General features: G+C 37.7%; 2 protein-coding genes across 2 annotated transcripts in view; one reads left to right on the forward strand and one right to left on the reverse strand.

The window, feature by feature from the left end:
* Positions 1-23,602, reverse strand: part of CenG1A (Centaurin gamma 1A) — a 306,864-nt gene that overhangs the window by 250,550 nt on the left and 32,712 nt on the right. The gene's annotated exons all lie outside the window — the stretch shown is intronic.
* On the forward strand, positions 8,401-14,301 carry LOC138403114 (uncharacterized). Its single transcript, XM_069502337.1, has one exon. It carries the CDS (start codon positions 9,017-9,019, stop codon positions 10,214-10,216), a length of 1,200 nt encoding a protein of 399 aa, XP_069358438.1. The 5' UTR covers positions 8,401-9,016; the 3' UTR covers positions 10,217-14,301.

The following is a 23,602-nucleotide window of genomic DNA, read 5'->3' on the forward strand; positions in this document are numbered from 1 at the left end:
CTTACTAAAGAAGAAAATGCGATGCATTTGGGATTTTCACCCAAAAATACTATCCTTTCGGACTTTTCCGGTGGACTTTCCAATAAAATTCTTGGCCTGACAATTAAAATCATACAAATAGAACACAGCAATGTCGGTCATACACGACCAGGTTGCAGCGGACTTGAAGTGGCGTCCAGTAATAATTGCTACTAGATGATGCCCGCGACTTCGTCCGCGTGGATTTAGGTTTTTAAAAATCTTGTGGAAACTCTTCTTTTTCCGGGATAAAAAGTAGCCTATGTCCTTCACCGGGATGCAAGCTATATTTGTACCAAATTTCGTCAAAATCGGTTTAACGGTTGAGCCGTGAAAAGCTAGCAGACAGACACACTTTCGCATTTATAATATTAGTATGGATCAGTTGACTGGACGCCGCTTCAAGTACGCTGCAACTTGATCGTGTATTGCCAGCGTAACTTAGGTAAGTTCTTTCTAGTTCAGGGTCCTGGGTGAAAATCAGCACTGTAATGCTCTTGTGTATCAAGGCATACAGTACAACGCGGAAACTGCGTTGTGCCACACATGACACGGTTTATTCCGGCGATTATTCTACTTGAGGCATATTGGACTTAATGCTCTAATGGAGGAAGCGCCGGAAAACCAACTCTTAGTTATAACATGTGATGTGTGGCACAAATTAAGAAATAAACGTTTTTCTTTCTTCTTTCTTTTTAGGGTTCCGTGCCTCATAAGGAAAAACGGAACCCTTATAGGATCACTTTGTTGTCTGTCTGTCAAAAAACCTACAGGGTACTTCCCGTTGACCTAGAGTTATGAAATTTGGCAGGTAGGTAGGTCTTATAGCAGACTAGCGTATGCTCGCAACTTCGTCCGCGTGGACTACACAAATTTCAAACCCCCATTTCACCCCCTTAGGGGTTGAATTTTCAAAAATCCTTTCTTAGCGGACGCCCACGTCATAATAGCTATCTGCATGCCAAATTTCAGCCCGATCAATCCAGTAGTTTAAGCTGTGCGTTGATAGATCAGTCAGTCAGTCAGTCACCTTTTCTTTTTATATATTTAGATGTTAGAGGAAAAATCTGAAAACCGTGAATTTGTGGTTACATCACACAAAAAAAATTAAATTGTGGTCATGAACTAATAATTAGTATTTTCAATTTTCAAAGTAAGATAACTATATCAAGGAGTATCATATGAAAGGTCTTCACCAGTGCATTCTAAAACAGATTTTTATTTATTTCTTATATGCATCATAGTTTTTGAATTATCGAGCAAAATGTCGAAAAAATACGACTGTAGTACGGAACCCTCGTTGCGCGAGCCTGACTCGCACTTGACCGGTTTTTTCTTTCAACCGGCTTAATACCTTATTCCTACTTATTTGCATTATTCGTACCCCTCGCACCTGCAAAGGAATCTGTCGCATAAACTAATTGCCTTCCTACCCTCCAGCTGCGAAGTGATAAATTGTTCCTTACGACAATTACCCTCACAGCCTCCCCCTCTAAATCTAAATCAATGATCTCAGATTTGCTAAAAGATTTCGGAAATTGAGACAGAAGGTATCGACTTTACAAAAAGATTTTTAATACTCCCCTGGAGAAAAATTTCCATACTATTCGAATACGAATCAATTTCATCATCATCATCTCAACGCAGCGTCGGCCTACTACTAATAACGAGTCTCCTCTCAGAATGAGATATATTTAGGCCATAGTGCGGATTAGCAACTTCACACACCTTTGAGATCATTGTGGAGAACTCAGAGGCATGCAGGAATTTTCACCACTAAAGTGATATTTTAATTCAGCTTCCAAAAGTTCGATTAGTGCCCGAGATCGAAATCCGGATCCCCCGAATAGAACGCCGATGACCCTAAGCTATCACTACAACGTACCTAATCGTAAACTCAATAACTCCTACCTAAGTAACTCAAACCCGAATTATGAAAAAAAAGTTGAGAAATTTTAACAGGATCTTAAACCCTAAATAAATTGACGCAGAAGTTAATTTACCTATTATTTATCTAAATATATAAAAGGAAAAGGTGACTGACTGACTGACTGATCTATCAATGCACAGCTCAGCTCAAACTACTGGACGGATCGGGCTGAAAGGCATGGAGATAGCTATTATGACGTAGGCATCCGCTAAGAAAGGGTTTTCGAAAATTAAACCCCTAAGGGGGTGAAATAGGGGTTTGGAATTTGTGTAGCCCACGCGGAGGAAGTCGCGAGCATACGCTAGTCTCATATATTATGATAGAAAGTGATGATCCTAAATTTAAAAAATATCGATATCCGTGGGAAAAGTTGCAAGCCAGTTATCGATAAAAAATCCCATTAAAAGTTAACTGTATAAAGGCAATATTTACCGTAGAAGATAAGCTGGTATAATGTAAATTGGATTCTCGATTCACTTAGGCAAATACATGCAAAATGGCAGCAGGTAACCCCTTACACAAAACTGTTGCAGTTTGCATAATCGGATCCCTTAAATAAGATCCTCCTGAAATTGAATAGACCTGCCTTTTACTCTTAGTTAATAAATAGGTAAGACAGAAAGTTTTTTAAAAAAAAGTCAAATTATTTATTCAAATTGGGTACTTTTTAGTACACTTTCTGCTTGCTGAATTTGCAATACAATGATGTAGCGATGATAATTAATTACGTAAACTTAAAACTAAAGCTTAAACGAGGGTTCCAAGCGCGCCCAGGTCTGAGAAGAGAAGAGAACAAACTAAGAAACATACAAACATTTTAATCTTCTTAAATATATAAAAGGAAAAGGTGACTGACTGACTGACTGACTGACTGACTGACTGATCTATCAACGCACAGCTCAAACTACTAGACGGATCGGGCTGAAATTTGGCATGCAGATAGCTATTATGACGTAGGCATCCGCTAAGAAAGGCTTTTTGAAAATTCAATCCCTAAGGGGGGGAAATAGGGGTTTGAAATTTGTGTAGTCCACGCGGACGAAGTCGCGAGCATAAGCTAGTCTAAATATATAAAACGAAAAGGTGACTGACTGACTGACTGATCTATCAACGCACAGCTCAAACTAATGGACGGATCGAACTGAAATTTGGCATGCAGATAGCCATTATGACGTAGGCACCCGCTAAGAAAGGATTTTTGAAAATTCGACTCCTAAGGGGGTGAAATAGGGGTTCGAAATTTGTATAGTCCACGCAGACGAAGTCGCGAGCATGAGCTAGTTAATAATATTATGGGTAGTGATAACAACTATGTAGCTTCACTTGCAACTAATTTAACTGGACTCAAAAGCACGGTCATAGAAGGTAATTATCAAAGAACAAAGTTAGTAGCTGACTTTGCAGTTGGCACCAACGTGGGGCGCCCTGAAGCAAAGTGCTTTGTAAGCACAAAGCAGCCCCTTGACTCGTAATAGGATTATTATGCTCTAACTGAGTGATCTAAGCCGATTATAAGTTGAAATTAACTTATGTCAGTGTTGTTGTTAAGAGACGAATGTATTTGAAGCTTGGACCAAAAAAAACTGGCCGAGTACGAGTCATAAAAATAAACAAAAATCTGTTTTAGAATGCACAGGTGAAGACCTTTTATATGATAACCCACTTGATATAATTATCTTACTTCGAAAATTGAAAATACTAATGATTAGCTTATGACCACAATTTAATTTTTATTGTGTGATGTAACCACAAATTCACGGTTTTCAGATATTTTTTTTCGAATGTCTGCTATAAGACCTACCTAGTACCTAACTGCCAAATTTCATGATTCTAGGTCAACGGGAAGGCACCTTGTAGGTTTCTTGACAGACCGACAGATAGGCAGACAACAAAGTAATCCTATTAGGGTTCCGTTTTTCCTTTGGAGGTACGGAACCCTAAAAAACCTTGATTCTCCGGGATAAAACCCGCCGTAAGAATTTCGGAATTAAAGGTAATGTAAATAAAACCTTTATTTTATTTGGCAACGAGAGTGTTTTCAATTTACCCTCATTTAGAGACTAACATGCCCATTAAAATATTACCAACTTCCTTCGCATCCAGTACCATTAATAAAATCACTTCAGTAGCTCTTAATCCGTTGAGGTAAAGACTAACATCGAGTAAATCCTCCCACTTGGACCCGTTAGCGGATAACATTGTTTTCACATTTCTATTCTCTTTTCGTAGTATCACAGGAATCAGTCGGTAATCTGCACTTAACCTAATTCTTAACTCGTCTAAGTGCATGTGAATGGTTTCTGATACCTACATGAGATCTCCTTTAATGGTTCAGTACATTCTTTATATTGATCAAGCGGCAAGCCATATTCACAGAGTGAAACCAGAACGCTAGCAAAAACTTAGCGTTATTGTTATACTACCTAAACACAATCCAATACCAATAACCATTTGCGTCATTTTGTAGTTTTAGTGATTTAATATTTTTCAAACCCGCAATGTATAGCATGCTAAACTCGGGTCAATGGCCTACTTACGCAACGTTCCTTGATCTCTAGCTTCAGTCAGATGTTTTATTTGCAATATGTACCTATATGTGAACTTTTCAAATCAAATCAAATCAAATCAAATCATTTATTTGACTATATTTTTACAAAATATAGTCTTTTTTTTCGGGAAGGAAACGCCCCGCACACCTACAAAGCCCCCGCGCTAACCCAGTGCGGGCGAGCGCGGAAGACGTCCGGTTGTGCGCGGCGTCCACCCTCCTCATACCCCGATTGCCATCTCAACCTGTCGCGGACTATACAGCGTGTTTGATAAATCACACGGGAAATATTACATGCCCGCGTGGAGGTACCAAGAATACTGGCTGCATTTCCGCGCCGGATAGCCAGGCTGATCCGTTGCGCAAAAAATGTACCAGCCCTTCTGTCACCAAATGAGGCTATTAATCGCGGTGAATCATATAGATAACATCACAAAATTGAGGTATATACTTTGAGGTTATAACTTTTCCGTTTGGCTTTGCCGTAGTCAGCATACGATAGTCTCCCCTATGGCATATAGGCGCTCTGGGCCAGAGAGACGCATTTATAGCCCCGCATATAAATTCAGGATGACTCCTATAAGTACTATTTATAAGCACGCAATGTTGGCAAAGGTTAACCTTTAACGGTCGGAACGACCCCTCGTACCTAACAGTTAAGATAACATTATTTTACTTTAATGAGGTTCACAATGGTAAGATAGTTACTAGCTTTTATCTCTGTTTCTACAGCCGTTTAGAAAGTATTTCTTTGCATATTTTACGTGTAATGCATATTTAAATTGAACCCCTTTTACTAAAGTACCTAGTGTAGTACGCGACAGATAGAGATGGCAATCTGGGTTTGAGGCGGGGGGACGCCCCGCACACCCACACGTCACCCGCGCTTTCCCGCATCGGGTTGTGCGGGTTTAATCAGGGTTAGTAAAATACATCATCTATTGCTATCAACGCTTTTAAAGATTAGTACAGTACGCGGCCGAAAGTAATGTACATCGACCTTTAGAAGGAGATAGCAGATTTGTAGGGGAGCGTTGTCCCTGTCGTTGAGACCGACAAAACGTCATATAGGTATGAGTGACAGAGACAACGCTCTACAAAGCCGAAATGTCATTCTATAGCCTCGAGCCTCAATAGCTCAACCGGTATAGGAGTGGACTGAAAACCGAAAGGTCGACGGTTCAAATCCCGCCCGTTGCACTATTGTCGTACCTACTCCTAGCACATGCCTGACGCTTAGTTGGAGAGGAAAGGGGAATATTAGTCATTTAATATGGCTAATATTCTTTTTTTTTTTAAAAAAAGGCCGATGTACATCACTTGCGGCAGTACGATATTGAATTTTTAAAAACATATTGACGCATCGATAATATTATCAGGTTTTAATAGTTGTAAGGGAAATGATAGAGTTGCACTTGGAAGGAAAAACTGATACTGAAAGGGCGTTCTATACGAAACTTTTAATTTATGGTCATCGATATAAATGACAAGATATGCCCAAGCGAACAAAACTCTTCACGGTTTTGGAACCAAATAAATCAGCGCCACCTCTTAGATACTAATAAACGACCCGTTTGAAATCCAGACGTCACTGAGGTTGCATTGGTGCTAAATAAACATATAGGACCAATGAATCGGTGCCATTTTGCTTGTTCAACGAACTTGTCCTTACGAAGTAATATAAAAGTCAATGTTTATGGTATGTTTCGCTGTATCGACATTGTTCACAGCAATAAATCACAAAGAAACGCTCCACAATAAAAACTCGCATGGCGTTTAAAATTACATCATGATAAAATTTTGAGCGCGTACAATATGCTTGGACACGTACCGCCGTCCATTCGCACAATGGTTGCCACTTTTCACCATTATGCCACCATAAAAGCCTTTTATATTCAAACACAATGACAATATTCATTATTTTGTAAAAAAATATATATTTTTAAATACATAGTTCATCATCATCATCAACTGATAGGTCTCTTGTAGGGACTTCCACACGCAACGGTATTGCGCCGCCTGAATCCAGCGGCTCCCTGCGACCCGTCTGATGTCGTCCGTCCACCTAGTGGGGGGGGGGGTCGTCCACCTAGTGGGGGGGTCTTCCAACACTGCGTTTTCCGGTACGAGGTCGCCACTCCAGCACCTTGGGACCCCAACGTCTAACGGTTTTACGAACTATGTGCCCTGCCTATTGCCATTTCAGCTTCCTATAGTTCATCATAAATGACTTATTTTTATTACTTACTAGAAGATGCCTGCGACTTGATCCTCCGCGTGGATTAAGGTTTTTAAAAATCCCGTGGGAACTCTTTAATTTACCGGGATAAAAAATAGCCTATGTCCTTACCCGGGATGTAAGCTAACTTTGTACCAAATTTCACCAAAATCGGTTGAACTGTTGGATCGTGAAAAGCTAGCAGACAGAAAAGACAGACACACTTTCACTGGCGGCACTGGTATCTTGGACCATGACGATTCATAACTCAAAAGCTGTTAATTCAAATTACACTATTTCACCCTCTTGGGGTGGAATTTTCAAAAATCGTGAAAGACGTTCTACATGTTTAACCGAAAGACCAAATAACAATTTTTTCTGACAAATCAGCAGTAAAAGGGAGTCCCCATTTTACTGCTAATGTTACTTGACCACAAAGGAAAAAAAAAGAAAAATTACACACACACCACAATAGATAAGTTCAACACCTCCCCGAACTTAAATCTTTAAGTTACAAGACTTTGAAATATAACCAGAATCCGGCAAAATACCGAGATCATGCAACGAAATAAATCTTCGTGATAGTTCTCCAGTTAAATTATGATTCCGACGAGAACTTGTAATTCGTCGTAAATCAGCAGTTACCTGACTGTTGATTTACGGCGAACACCGGTATCCCCGGTCCACTCGAGCCAGATTGCGGTAACAAATCCAATCTCATCAACGTCCGACGTCCAAGGGGTAAGATTGATGTTGCCAAAATATTTACATTGGGATATTACCTTTCACTCTCCAACCGTCTGTAGTATTACAAAAAAAATAAAAACCGACTTCGTTACACAAACACTAAAAATTGAAAAATAATTTAATTTATTACCGAATATAATTATGTATACAAGAGTTAATATAGTTCCATAATAATATTTTTTGGTGCCGGTGCCAATTAGCTTTAGCTGCGCGAATCGTCTAGACTTCATATTTTTATGGGACTCCACAATGGCACCTCATTGGCACCGACCCCAAAAAATATTATTATGGAACTATATTCTCTTGTATACATAATATAATCGGTAATAAATTAAATTATTTTTCAATTTTTAGTGTTTGTGTAACGAAGTCGGTTTTTATTTTTTTTGTAAAAAATTTTTATTTCACAATTTTTAGTGGCCCCATGGAATTATGCTATGACTGGTTAAAAATCTACTGTTTACTAAGCTATTACACTGATCGCGAGCAATTTACTCTTATCCGTTGAGGAGTTCCAGTATCTATCTTCGAAGATGTTCATCAGATCTTCACCAAATTGAAATGGGACCAACTTTGAAGTATACCCTTTCAAACAAAAAAAGAATTTTCAAAATCGGTCCAGGCGTTTTCGAGTAATCGGGGAACATACATAAAAAATAAAAAAAAAAAAAAAAAAAAAAAAAAAAGATTCCGACGAATTGAGAACCTCCTCCTTTTTTTGAAGTCGGTTAAAAAGGGTGACTAGTGTTGTAATATGTACGAATTGACAGTTTAAACGTAGCATGTTCATATTAGCTGTAACATAAAAATGCAACTCCTCAATATAAGTAGGTTGCCTGCACATCGGATTGAAAGAGAGGTGATGCAAAATTATGTCTGTTAAGTAGTTAAGCAATACGATTAAGACAATAGTATGTAAGATTTCTTTATTGGTATTGTTTAGTCCATAAGTTTTGTAGATCATAAGCCGGCTCTGAGTAAACATCTTTCACGGTTACCGCATTTTATTATCACCTACGGTCTCAACATACTTCATGGCGACCAAGCCAATCGGACCAATTTAGTAAAATACTTCAAGTGAAATCAAGGAAAAACGGCAAGCAAATTATTTAAGAAAATCATTTCGGCGCAAGACCAATAATACCAGCTTCATAACTACAGCTGCTCAAAATACGAGAATCATCAGTCCATCGTCAACTCGGCCATCGCTGTGCGTCCAGGGTTATCCCGGCCACGACCAGGAGGTGTCCAGGGTGTTCCCGGCCCAGTTGCAGAGGTGTCCAGGGTTATCCCGGCCCAATCCACGCTACAAGACCGGTTCAGAAATTAAGTTGCATCGAAGTCAAGACTACATCGAGATCTACCGACGAGGCCCGCCCAAGGCTGAAGATTTGCAGACTGCTAAAGTGAGTGCAATATTTATTTTATCACTTTGTAATGGGCCAGTAGGTATTATATTTTAAACTGTTCAAATCGTTAATGTATATTAATAATCTTACTTATTTTATTTCACAAGAAAACTGGAGAGAAATTAGGAATTAAGCTTATAAATTAAATGACTACCGAATTAAATGTATTACATGGAAAATTAAAATATTTAAAGGAGTATGTTGTTAAATTAGGAACGAAAAGAAACACAGAATTAGCTTACAAAAAATTTCAAGAAGCAGAATCAATATATCAACAGAGCCTTAAAATTTGCTTTGAGTTAGAAAAACAAAAGTTAACAATTAGCACATCCGATAAAATAGTAAATAATCTAGTCTTTGAGGAAATAGAGTCCTTTTACCGGGATATAGAAAGCTTAGTTACATTTAGACCAAAATCAAACACAGAGAGATCAAAAATCGCAATGGCTTCATTTGACATAAAAACAGCTATCGCCCTGTTACCTGTGATGACAGGCCAAGAACAGGTAACACAACAATTAATAGACGCCATAAAACTCTACAGTTCCATGATTTCCGAAGTAAGTAAACCCACCCTCATAGAATTTGTCTTAAAAACTAGGCTTTCCGCGAGCGGTAAACTAAGATTAAAATCGTCGTACGCGTCTACAGATGACTTAATTGCGGATATGAAAAAGTTTCTTATACAAAAAAAATCTGCTGTTGCCTTGCATACACAGCTATTACGGACAAATCAAGGCAACAAAACAATCGAGTCTTTCGGTACTGAGCTCGAGGAACTTTTTGTAAATCTTACGTTAGCGCAAGCAGACGGAAACGACGACAATTTCCAGATACTAAGGCCAATTAATGAAAAGATAGCGATAAAACGCTTTGCGGATGGGTTGTCGGATACTAGGCTCAGCACTATTGTCGCCTCTCGGCAGTTTGACTCGTTGCCGGAGGCTATCAGAACTGCAATTGATGAGCAATTACAATCCCAACAAACTTATGACGTCATGACTGTAGGACATCGAACAAATAATTATTATAATCGTGGAAATCGTAGAGGTTTTAACAACACGCGTTACAATAGATATCCCAACCCAGGTCAGGATTCTTATAATAATCAATTTCAGAGGTATCGAAATAGTAATCAGTTCCATAGAAATTTTTCTAATCGAAATATTAATAACTCACATTTAACAATGTCATCGCGCGGTCAACGACACGCGCGTGATTTCGCGTCAGCAGGAAATTCGAGCCAATTGTCTCGAGTGCAAATTGCAGAACAGGTGGATGAAAACAATACTGCTGAAAATGATAATGTAAATCCGCAACCAGAAGATAATTTTTTTCGTTCCTAACGAACATGATAGACATTTTATTTACAGCTATAATAATTGCAGTAGCGTCACTCTTGGTGTAGGAATTAATTCTACTGTGAATTTATTAATAGATAGCGGAGCAAGTCTATGTGTTATTAAATATGAATGGCTAGCAAAGTATAGCTATCTATTGGACAAAATAGTGCAGGATAGAATAACAATTAAAGGAATAAGTGGCAAGTTAGTATCAGAAGGTCACGTCTACTTAAATTTACAGTATAGAGACGCTATTTTCAGTTGTAAATTCTATGTTTTTAGGAATATAGGGTGTTCTTTTGATGGAATACTAGGCGAAAATTTTTTCAAAACATATAATGCTATAATAAATTATAGGGAAAATGTCTTGGAATTAAGTTTAAACAATAATAATGTATCGATTAGTTTAAATGAGTCAAGAAATTGTAATAAGCATACAATTCCAGCCCGGTGTGAGACTATCAAATACATAAGTAGTACTTGTAGTGGCGATTGTGTAACTTTAGCGGATGAGATTATGAAAGGTGTATTTGTAGCCGGTGTTATATCTAAACCGAAGGAGGGTTTAATTCCTCTCAGGGTGTTAAACACCACTGATGAAGATATTGAAATTGATTTTTCTAATATGAAAATATATGATTTACAAGAATTTGATTTATGCGCTTTTAGTGAGGAAAAAATTTCTGCAAATAGAGTAAAAACCCTATTTAATCTTTTAGATTTAAAGTATTTAAATCCGGAAGAAAATCTGCATATTAAGCAAATTTGCGCGAAGTATGCAGACGTTTTTCATCTACCAGGTGACAAATTATCGGTCACAAATTTAATGGAACACACTATAACTCTTAAAGACAACGCTACTCCAGTGTATGTTAAGCCTTACAGAATTCCGCATGCATTAAAGTCGGAGGTCCAAAAACAAATACAGGAAATGTTAGATAATGATATCATAGAGGAATCTACATCTGAGTGGTCCAGTCCAGTCCTCCTTGTACCAAAAAAAGCTGATAGGTCTAATGAAAAGAAGTGGAGACTTGTTGTCGACTACAGGCAGCTTAATAATAGAATCGCTGACGACAAGTTTCCACTCCCAAATATTACAGATATTCTTGACGCACTTTCAGGCAATATTTACTATTCCAAATTAGATCTTTCCCAAAGTTACTACCAATTGAATCTTAATGAAAAAAGTAGAAAATATACAGCTTTCAATGTAGACAAAATGTATCAACTGTCACTAGATGAAAATTCACGGGGCTACACAGCTTTTACAACAGATAAAATGTATCAGATGAAAAGATGCCCAATGGGTCTTAAGACTTCCCCTAGTGTTTTCTCGAGATTGATGACTATAGCCATGTCTGGTATTAACTATAGCCAAGCATTTTTATACTTGGATGACGTAGTTGTCATTGGAAAGTCTATTTCTGATCATGGTAGAAATCTCATGTCAGTATTAGAAAGGTTGAGAAAAGTAAACCTTAAACTTAACCCTTTGAAGTGTGAATTTTTACGCAAAGAAATAGTTTATCTAGGACACAAGATAACATCAGAGGGTATTTTACCCGATCCAAGTAAAATAGATGCCTTACTTAACTATCCCACCCCCAAAAATGCTGATGATGTAAAACGCTTCATTGCCTTCGCAAATTATTACCGACGATTTATTCCACAGTTTTCCAAAATAAGTTTTCCATTAAATAAGCTGTGCAAGAAAAATTCTGTATTTTCATGGACCATAGACTGTGAGAATTCTTTCCAGAAATTAAAAAATGTACTTATTCAACCACCCTTATTATCATACCCAGACTTTTCCGATAACAACGTTTTTAGATTGCAAACAGATGCATCAAAAATAGGATTAGGCGCGGTATTATCAAATAGTAATGGACAAGTAGTAGCGTATGCTAGTCGCAACTTAAAACCAGCGGAAACTAGATACCCAATTATTGACTTAGAATTGTTAGCAATTGTTTGGGCAGTAAGACATTTCCGTCCATACTTGTATGGCAGGAAGTTTAAAATATTTACAGACCATCGCCCACTTGTCTATCTTTTTGGATTGAAAGACCCTTCAAGTCGACTAACGAAATTCAGACTTTACCTAGAGGAGTATGATTTTGAAGTTGAATACGTGCCAGGTAAAGAAAACGCAGCGGCGGATGCATTGAGTAGAATAACAATGTCATCTAATGACTTAAAATTATTAAAAGAACAGGTAGTATCAGTTCTGACTCGCGCGCAAACTCGTAAGTTAAATACTAATAATATAAGCCCGGCAATGACAACCAGTGATACTGCAGGCCAAAGGTTAATACAACCGTCGGCTGTGGAAGTTTTAAAGAAAACTAATAATATTATAGAAATAATAATCACGGAAAATATTTCTCGTGACTTGATAAACAAAAAAGATGTTATTCTTTCAGACGCGAAAAATTGCGCATTTGTTGCTCCAAAATCAACTATTTATCTAGACTCTCGATCATTATCTACCCCGCAGGTGTTAGTGAGAGACCTAGAATTATTATGTAAAAAGTTGAATATTAACGAAATACTTCTTATGAGAAATAAGTATAATGGAGCTGATATAAAATTACTTGCAAGTAATTTTAAATATTTAGGAGTGTCCGCGCCGCGTTTATTGATTTGCAAAGAAGTGAATAGAATTACAGATAAAGACCAAAAGAGAGTTATTCTAAATGATTTTCATTTATTACCGACTAGTGGTCATGCTGGAATTAATAGGATGTTAAATAATATCAAAAAACATTATTTTTGGACAGGCATGTCAAAAGATGTTGCTCAGTACGTTAACGAATGCAAACAATGCAAGTTACAAAAATATGCAAACAGACAGGTTAGAGAACCTTTAGTTATAACTTCAACGGCCAATAGTGCCTTTGAGCGTGTAAGTATGGATATTATGGGTCCTTTGCCGCGAGACGACGATGACTATAGGTATATACTTACCCTGCAGTGTGACTTATCAAAATTCGTAGAAGCTTACCCGCTACAACGCAAGGACACGGAAAGCGTAGCAAAAGCCTTCGTCAATAACTTTATTCTAAGATTTGGGAAGCCACTAGAGATCATTTCTGACCAGGGGTCTGAATTTTTATCATCCACGATGAGAGAAGTATGTGAATTACTGCATATTCAAAAATTAAATTCAACATCATACCATCATGAAACAATAGGCAGTTTAGAAAATACACACAAAAATCTTGGTGCATACCTTAGAATTCAATGCGAGAAGAATAAAAACAATTGGAGTAGTTGGTTACCCTATTGGTGTTTTAGCTTCAATACTACAGTGCACACCGAAACGAAATACACACCTTTTGAATTAGTTTTTGGTAAACAATGCTCTCTACCGAATAATTTAGAGAGTGGTATCGACCCTCTGTATAACTACGATAGTTACCCGTTAGAAATGAAATTTAGGCTCCAAAAAGCACAACATGATGCCAGAGAGAATTTAATCCAAAGTAAATTACTAAGAAAACACCAGTACGACAAGAAATGTAACCCTATAACCTATAATCAAGGCAATTTAGTTTTAATTAAGAATTTTTTGGGAGATAAGTTAGATAGCGTGTATAAAGGCCCTTACGAAGTGGTAGAAGAAGTTGCACCAAATGTAAAAATCATTAAAAATGGAAAAGAGTATTTAGTACATAAGAATAATACAAAACTGTTTAGAATTAGTGATTAAAAAAAAATTGTATGTGTTAATTATAATTTGTAACATTTGTGAATCACCTTTTTTTCAATTCCAGCGTCTAAACATTTTTTTTTCTTTTAAGGGGAGGGGTAACCGCATACATTTTCAGGGGAGTTGTAATATGTACGAATTGACAGTTTAAACGTAGCATGTTCATATTAGCTGTAACATAAAAATGCAACTCCTCAATATAAGTAGGTTGCCTGCACATCGGATTGAAAGAGAGGTGATGCAAAATTATGTCTGTTAAGTAGTTAAGCAATACGATTAAGACAATAGTATGTAAGATTTCTTTATTGGTATTGTTTAGTCCATAAGTTTTGTAGATCATAAGCCGGCTCTGAGTAAACATCTTTCACGGTTACCGCATTTTATTATCACCTACGGTCTCAACATACTTCAGTGTTACCGTACAAATAAAAACCGGCCAAGTGCGAGTCAAGCTCGCTCAACGAGGGTTCCGTACTACAGTCATATTTTTCGACATTTGCACGATAATTCAAAAACTATGATGCATAAAAATAAATAAAAATCTGTTTTAGAATGCACTGGTGAAGACCTTTCATATGATACCCCACTTGATATAGTTATCTTACTTTGAAAATAGAAAATACTAATTACTAATTATTAGTTTATGACCACAATTTAATTTTTTGTGAGATCTAACCACAAATTCACGGTTTGTAGATTTTTCCCCGAATGTCTGCTGTAAGACTTACCTACCTGCCAAATTTCATGATTCTAGGTCAACGGGAAGTACCCTGTAGGTTTCTTGACAGACCGACAGACAGACAACAAAGTGATCCTATAAGGGTTCCGTTTTTCCTTTTAAGGTACGGAATCCTAATAACGTTAGGGAAACGTGTTTTATACTTACAAAATTTCAGTGTTATTTTTTAATTCTAGTCGCATTGCCTGGCAGGTTTTCGGGATTCGAAAAAACTGCTTTCAAGTTTTATAATAGCAGTGTTAAAGGTCACGGAACTGAATTTTACGTAGGTGCATACGACAACCTTGTATGTTTCCTTAGGATGCTCTAGGTGGCTCTAGTGAAGTCTAGTGTCGGAGTGAGGCGTACGTCGAGTGTGTTTTGGACGATATGTTTTACAGATCCTGAACACGCGCACGTCGCCTCCGCTATCCCGCAAACATTTTAAAAGTTAGATAAGTTAGTTTCTTGCACTGCAAAATTCATTGTTTTTAAAACCTCCTGACGCGTAACATTATAATTAACAACAAACAATGATATCGAAAGGACCCTTTAAGGACCTTCAAGTAAATAATACCAACATCCATTTTAATAACACCGGTAAATTAAGTGGGTGAAGCGAGCGCAGGTGGCGCGCGAAACTGAAATAATTAATGGGCGCCCGGCGGACAACGGAAATAGCTAAATCAAGGCTTAAGCGTCTCCGTAATGGATTAAAAATTCCTGATAGATTATTGTGGATCTATATTACTTACACCTATATTTTACACAAGATCTAGATGGTGGTGATGGTTCAAGTCGAGAGTGAATAGGCATCTTCTAGGCAAGCGCGCTCCATCTTAGGCTGCATCATCACTTGCTACGTCTGATTGCAGCCAAGCGCTAGTCTATAAATAAAAAAAAAATGCAAACAAACATTTTTGCATTTATAATATTAGTAAAATTAGAAAACCCAAACCAAAGTTTGACGTGGATAATGTCTTACTGTAGAAGATTTCTTAGCTGCAATTTTTCGGTATGCCTTCAAGACCTACTACTTAATGTCTTTAAAAGAAAGACATTTAAATCCAGTCATAGGATATGAATTGTACCCTGTAGCCTACACCTTAATAATTATTATTTTAACCTACTATAACCCTCCGTGGTAAGTTTAGGCGTGTGTAAGGACCAGGAGAATCTGGAATTAAGAAAAACACCAATAGTCCTCTTCTTCTTTGTATGGAGCCTTGGTTCTTTGCAAAATTTTACTTTTCTAAGGGTAGAGATTACGTTTAAATAAAAAAATCTGTAAGTATAAACATGGTAGAAACATCAAAGTAACTTCATACATTCAATCATAAATAAATCAATGCCCATTTTGAAATCAAAATATCAAAGAGAGATCAAAAATAACAAAATGAAAAAGAAAATGTTCCTCAAAAGGGCACCAATAAATATAAAGGGGAAATAACCCTTCTACTCTATTACGCGCGCATTTCATAAAGATGGAGATGATGTATTCTTCGGCGGGCTTTATACACAACGTGTCGGGAATGTTGGAACAGGATTGGATAAATTGATCACAGATTTATCGCAAGAAAAGTTTGCTGTGTTAACGAAGAGGCTGGGGGACTGTTGACACGAGAATATGGTAATGTTTATAAAGTAAACGATAGCTGAACTCGTTTTAGGGTTGACTTTTCAGATAATAAAATAGTTAAATAAGCTTTGTCATCAACCAATCGTAATCGCCGGCTCACTACTGAGCTAAGGTCTCCTCTCAGTATGAAAAGGGTTAGGCCATAGTCTACCACTATAACCAAGTTCGAGACACACTTTTGAGAACATTATTGCGATTTGCGAAGTCTCAGACATGTACAGAACAGAATTATACTCGTATATTAAGCATCGACGATACAAAATTATACATTCCTCCAACCCCCGGAGACCAGATTAAGCCCCCAGCCAGTTTCCCTATCTCACTCACTAGAAAATTATTCAGGCTCTAGAGCCTGGCTGAAAAATCAGGAGCTACAAGATTCACTTACCTACACCGTGCATAGAAATTTTCTATCACAGGAGGCACGCCGAAGCTTGGAAAATGTCCAAGTTTATAGGAAAAAATCGCCGGATGTTTTGGCGTATCTGTTGCATACGCTGACCGGCCAGACTATTGAATTTGTTTCGTAATTCCAGCTACGTGCATTGAAAACTAACTACTGAAAATGGAATGTCTGAAGCTTATTAGAAATTCCTTTTTATTGTTCTGTGATATGCATAATGCATAACTAGTATATACGTTGTACAATAGCGTACCTGCTTCTTCATGATTTGAAAGTTCAGTCTGGTTCAGGTGATAAAAACTGATATTAAAAGTTGAAGTTTGGTTTGGTATTGTATTTTTAAAAACTTTGATGCATGCCGTTATTGCCGACAGGTTTTAAAAGTTGTAAAGGAAATTATAGATTAGCACGTGAACCTCTTTATTGTTTTATTTGTTTTGAACAGTTCGGTTTACTACTGAGCACGGGTCTCCTCTCAGAATAAGAAGGATTGGACCATAATCCGGTAACAAAGTTATTAATTACTAGCTTATATGCTTGCGACTTTATCCGCGTGGACTACACAATTTTCAAACCCCTATTTCATCCCCTTAGGGGTTGAATTTTCAAAAATCCTTTCTTAGCGGATGCCTACGTCATAATAGCTATCTGCGTGCCTTTCAGCCCGATCCGTCCAGTAGTTTGAACTGTGCGTTGATAGATCAGTCAGTCAGCAGTCAGTCCTTTTCCTATTATGTATTTAGATTTATTTGGTAAAATATGATAAAATCAATCAATAGGCTACTTGACAATTTTTTTAAGTTGGTCTTAAATGGTTAATATTTGTCCTATTATATCAAAAAAATTAACACTATATTTTTTTGCGCCCTAAAAACCGTAAAACTTTAATTTAAAAAAATATTTTTCTTAGACAGGTGAAAACACTGTCGGCCATGTTTGGCCGATAGATTATCTGTGCTCTGACGTCATGCATTTGTAAACAACAGTATAACCCTGTGGTTATTTGTAAACAACAGTATAACCCTGTGGTTATACTGTTGTTTACAAATGCATGACGTCAGAGCACAGATAATCTATCGGCCAAACATGGCCGACAGTGTTTTCACCTGTCTAAGAAAAATATTTTTTTAAATTAAAGTTTTACGGTTTTTAGGGCGCAAAAAAATATAGTGTTAATTTTTTTGATATAATAGGACAAATATTAACCATTTAAGACCAACTTAAAAAAATTGTCAAGTAGCCTATTATAATATACTAGCACACGCATATATGTTTTTGACGCAACCGACATGCAATTAATATTAATTACCATAGCATTAACAAAGTTTATTATCCGCAGACGATTAACCTAATAAACCCAGGTATAGTGGATAATAATAATACTTCATGAACGCAAAGGCATGGGCTACACGGAAGACAGATTAAGTTTATTAGGTCCCATGTCGGGCGCCATAAAGCGCCTCGTCATATTGATGGGGGTTTTGATGGTCACACATAAACATTATGGTCCAACTTTATTTTCTTGATGACATATAGACTAAAATGATTATAGGGTGTAGTTTGTGGGGGACGGATTTGACCTAGTAAATATTTTACGAGTGTAAAAAGTAAAAACCTTAGAAAAAGTCTACATTAACGAAACCTATCGAAAACTACGTAGACTACCGATTAACAAAGCAAATACTATATGAAGTTCAATATGTCTGGTGGGAGGCTTCGGCCGTGGCTAGTTACCACCCTACCGGCAAAGCCGTGCCGCCAAGCGATTTAGCGTTCCGGTACGATGCCGTGTAGAAACCAAAGGGGTACGGGTTTAATAAAAACTGCCATATCCCTTCCAGGTTAGCCCGCTATCATCTTAGACTGCATCATCACTTACCATCAGGTGAGATTGCAGTCAAGGGCTAACTTGTATCTGAATAAAAAAATAAAAATCTAGAATTATTTTTAAAGGTTTTTATCAACGACTAGATGTTGCCCCCGACTTCGTCTGCGTATAGGTAACCGTAGGAACTTTTAGATCTTTCCAAGATAGAAAGCAGCCTGTCTTTTTCTCTCTAACATTATAATAATAGGTAGGTATATCTACATGGAAAAAATCACATGCCCCGTTGCTGATTTAGCGTTCCAGGAGCGATGCCGTGTAGAAACCAAAGGGGCATGGGTTTAATAAAAACTACCATAGCCCATCCAGGTTAACCTGATATTGCTCTCTATACATACGATTATTTGTTTTAAAAGAAAATGTCGTTTTAACATGTAAATGAATTATAATTTATACAAGTTTAATCTCACTTCACTGTGCTATTATTTACAGTTTTCTGCTACATTGCAAGAATTGTTTAAATATTGCAGCGAAGTTGGTTAACTCGATTCATATTCAAGAGGCACATTAAATGCAGAGCTTTATTGCTATTTGCATTAAATTTAAATTGTAAAAGTGCGTAAACAACTTACGAATTCAGAGGGCATTTTAAGCAATTAAGCAAAGTTAAAGAAATGGGAATAATTTACACAAAATGTACATTTTTATTCTTTTACTTTAATTATTCTAATGCAGGATATACTTCATCATCATCATCATAATAAGCCCATCGCCGGCTCACTACTGAGCACAGGTCTCTCAGAATGAAACAGGTTTAGACTATGGAGAACTCTCAGGCATGGAGGTTTCCTCACGACGTTTTCGACGTTTTCACGAAACAAGTGATAGTTAATTGTTTATAACGCACATAACTCCGAAAAGTTAGAGGTGCGTGCCCGGGATCGAACCCCAGACTCCCAGACTAGGAGGCCGAAGTTTTGTTAGGTACAAGTTTGCTAACTGTCGTGAACTATGGCGATGCGGCGTAAATAACTCTGTCAGATAACGATTGCAGCGCTACACCCGCGCTGCGGCCGCGCGTCCAGTTCATTGATCAAAATAATAATGATACGCGGACATAATTATTTTATTTTAAAACTACCTACCTACATTAATAGTATGTATAGTATGTATGTAAGTATAAGACTACAGAGGAATGTGCAGTGCTCAGACAAGCCGCCAAGCGCTTACGAGCACGAAGAAACCAATATTGTGTTTTTTCTGTTTGTGTGGAAAAAAAAAAAAAAAAAAAAAAAAATATATGGATTTACAAAATACGCCGCGATGCCACTTTGCGGCAAATTTGAAGGCGCCCTAATTATGTATACAGTGCTAAAGTTTTATTATCAATCCATGAATACTTTTTATAGAAAAAAGAAGGAGACACCCAATCGGCCGAGCAATACAATTCAATGGTTATTGAAATACATTTCATATTCATCGAAGCGGCCGGCCGAGAGCCCGAATAAGGCGGCTTCCTGCAGGGTTAGTACAAGCTTGCCATCTCGCCAACGTTAAAGTTTCGAGTATCGAAACACTATATAGTTAAAGCAAAGCGGACCTAATCTCATTTGTTTTAAGGTTCGAGTTTGTCCATAGAACTAACGTCAGCGCCCTATTACCAGCATCAGCATCTTAAAACAAGAGTCTGTACCTCATTGTAGGAGCTCAGAGATACGTCCTTGATGACGCTTTCCATAGAGACAGCAACCGCAGAGGAGTTTGTCCGTCAAGTCAACTTGCACGCACTCTGTTCGCTCGCGTAGACACAAGTGCGCGAACACACCTCCAAGCTCCAAGCGAGGCGTGTCCGGCGTTCCCTACTTCACAAGTTCCTACTTCCAGCATCAATGGCACCTCCCAACTGGCATCGGTGGCGATGAAAAGGACGATGCACCTGACTTGACGCCCCGACAACCGGAATACACACCACCAGTCACCACACATCAAAAATCCCGTGGGAACTCTGATTTATAAGTAGCCTATGTCACTATCTAGGTCTTAAACTATACTCATGCAAAAAATCACGTCGATCCATTGCTCCGTTGCGACGTGATTGAAGGACAAACCAACAAACCAGTAAACCAGTGATAAACGACTTTGAAACAGTCGCCTTTAGGTTCATTTTACTCTCACGTTAGTGTTTCGATGTGGGATGGTCTAACGTTCTCGAGATGAGCTAAGTCGTTCTAACCCTTCAGCACGCTCAATAGAACACAATCGACATTTTGCAGGGCCACTTACGAACCCGGTTCGGAATTTTTGCTTTAGGAATTCCCCTTCATACATTTCTGTACGTTCTATTGTTCGCGAATTTTTTGCCGTTTAAAACATCAAAAGCTGATCGGACAGTTCTTTTAGAACGCCTTCTCAATTCGCTATTCGTGGAACTGTAGAACACTTTAAATGCCACTGCGTATAGAATGGGCCATCAGATTTTATTTATAGGAGCGTTTTGTTTAAAAAATTACAAGATGAACCGGACGTCAAAAAGTGTTCGCGAAAATATCCGCTCAAATGAGGCATATTTTATCTTAGACTTTGTAATAATTTGTATTTTCAATTTTCAAAGTAAATACACTAATTAGGGTATTGTATGAATGGGCTTTACCTGTACCATCTAAAACAGATTCTTTTTTATGCGTAATAGTTTTTGATTTAACGTGCAAAATCTCGAAAAAATACCCGATTACGGAACTCTCGGTGCGCGAGTCTGACTCGCACTTGGCCGGTTTATTAATTGTTAAATGCACATAGAAGCTGAGGCGCTTGCCCAGCACGAACTTCGGAACTCCTGAAGGAGGTCCGAGTCTTCAAGCGAATACCTAAAACACTTTTAGTACTTTTGGTAACAAGTCGAAGAGCGTACATATAGTGAATCAACTCCGCTTTGTACAGAAACTGTTATTTGCAATGCCAGGAATGGTTATTTTTTTGTGAAACTGTAATTTTTAAACTCCAGAAAATTGTGTTCCCACTTCCCTCCTAACGTTTGCTCTTCGAATAGTGAATACTCATCCAACTTGTTAAATGTTGTGTAGTTTTGAATTCCGCCGATCTTCCTGGAAGTTTTATTGAAAACTAAAACTTTTCACTGAGTTGGTAAGCGTCTTAAGCCCCAGGGTTGAGAGTTGAGACTATCAAAAGATAAAACTATTCTTAGAAAAAGACGTCTTAAAGGATTTCGATCTTTAGACTTTCTTATTTCTTAGAGAAAAGGAAAACTAGCGAGTCAGCCGCATTTTGTATATCGTACGAATTTACTTCGTACGTAAACATAAGGCACTTTTCAAATCAGTCGGTGCAGCAGCGGTGCGACATCAATACTTTCGGATGTCGAAAGCATACCGCACCGCCTCCACTTTCACACATGCCTGCAGAAAATTATACAGAGCCGAGAGATTCTCAACTTCCAGTATTAAAGCAACATTAAAGGCAGTGATTTTGGTGCGTCCGGCTCGGTAAAATGCCGGGCGACTACTGAAGTGGACATACATGCAGGCAGAGACGCGATAAACCAAATAAATCTGTACCGCGCCGCTGCCTGCCGCGCTTACCGCACCAATCAGGAACGTTCCATAGAAATATAGGCGCTCGGTTAGCTTTCGGTACTGCGTATACCGAACGTGTTGATGTCGTACCGCTGCTGCACCGAGTAATCAGAAAAGTGCTAATGAATACTGGTCGTACGAATTGAGTGCGCTTCCGTGAAATTTTCTTTGATGCATGATAATCTGCACATTCAAGATATGTATTTCCCTACTGTGATCCCATCTTGATCGCACTTACATCCCACAACATTGGTGTTGGTGTTCGTAAACCAAGCTGATCAATTCAATGTTCAGCGCACGAAAGTGCATTTAAAAAACCCAACAAATTTTGATTGCTTTATGACGTGGGAATTACATGCACGTATAAGTACGACTGATTTCCACCCAGTTTGCGCAATCGGCACTATAGTACTTGGAAGGACTTTGACTTGAATACGTATGTGTTCGCACGACTCAAAGTCGTACCAGAACGCATCCAAAGTGCGGCTAGCCTACCTGTGTTTACTCTGAGGTTTTAAGTAGGTATAACAAACAGAAGGGTTGTTACTGAGTTCATTGATGCGTGAGGCCTGTTTTAAAGGTCGAGTGAAGTCGAGGGCATTGGGTCAGACCGGCCAACGAACCGTTCATTAGATTAAACTATGTCGGTCAATGTGAAGAGGCTACTTAACAAAACACATTTGCATTTTTGGGACATTTGTTTTGTACGAGTAAGTACCTACTAAATGTGAAATTAACACAATTTAACTATTTTACTTACCTTGATTTTTTACAGCAAAATCAACAGACTCAGAGGTTTCTTATTTCATTAATTTGAATTTTAAACTGACTTATGGTTTAGACTTATAATATAAGTAGGTACAATTTATTAAATAATATGCGTCTTGCAGTCATCTCACTCCACTCTGCAGATGTATTAGTAGGTAGATACTTAATGGAGAAAAAAACTTATTTACATTACATTTGCAGCAAAACAAGTAGGTACTTTTACGCAATTACGCCCTTCAGAAATCTACTGTGAAACTTATTATTTATAATAAGTTTCGCAGTAGATTTCTGAAGAGCTAGGTTTCATTTAAGGCTGCAAGAATTTCTATTCAACTTGAACGACTTGAAATAGGATTTCGGTAAGGTCTTTAATTGGTTCTTCTAATAGGATTTTAGGAGTTCAGGAGTTGGTCTTCTAGTCAAGCTTTCAAGAACTTCAATGTTAACTTGAATGACTCTTGCAATAGGATTTCAGGAAGGCTTTGACTTTTAGTTAGGGCTTCAAGAATTTCATGTATTTTGATTTTCTCAATGTGTTCATTGTCTAAAAGCAAAAATTTAAATTAGAAATAGGTTAAATACATGATATATATAGTTACAGTAGGTAAAATAAAATAATTAAAGAAGTTAATCGAGCATTTAAAACAGTTGGTCTTTCGAGGAACTAAATGTCAAGCTAGGGGCCAAAGAAAACTACATTTGCAGTCTTTATGGTGGTTCGCGCAGGTCAT

This window comes from Maniola hyperantus, chromosome 12 (assembly GCF_902806685.2).
Source record: "Maniola hyperantus chromosome 12, iAphHyp1.2, whole genome shotgun sequence".
In the NCBI taxonomy this organism is placed as follows: Eukaryota; Metazoa; Arthropoda; class Insecta; order Lepidoptera; family Nymphalidae; genus Maniola; species Maniola hyperantus.

Excerpts from the sequence above, each read along its gene's own strand:
- LOC138403114 (XM_069502337.1), top strand. The coding sequence starts at position 9,017 with ATGACTACCGAATTAAATGTATTACATGGAAAATTAAAATATTTAAAG.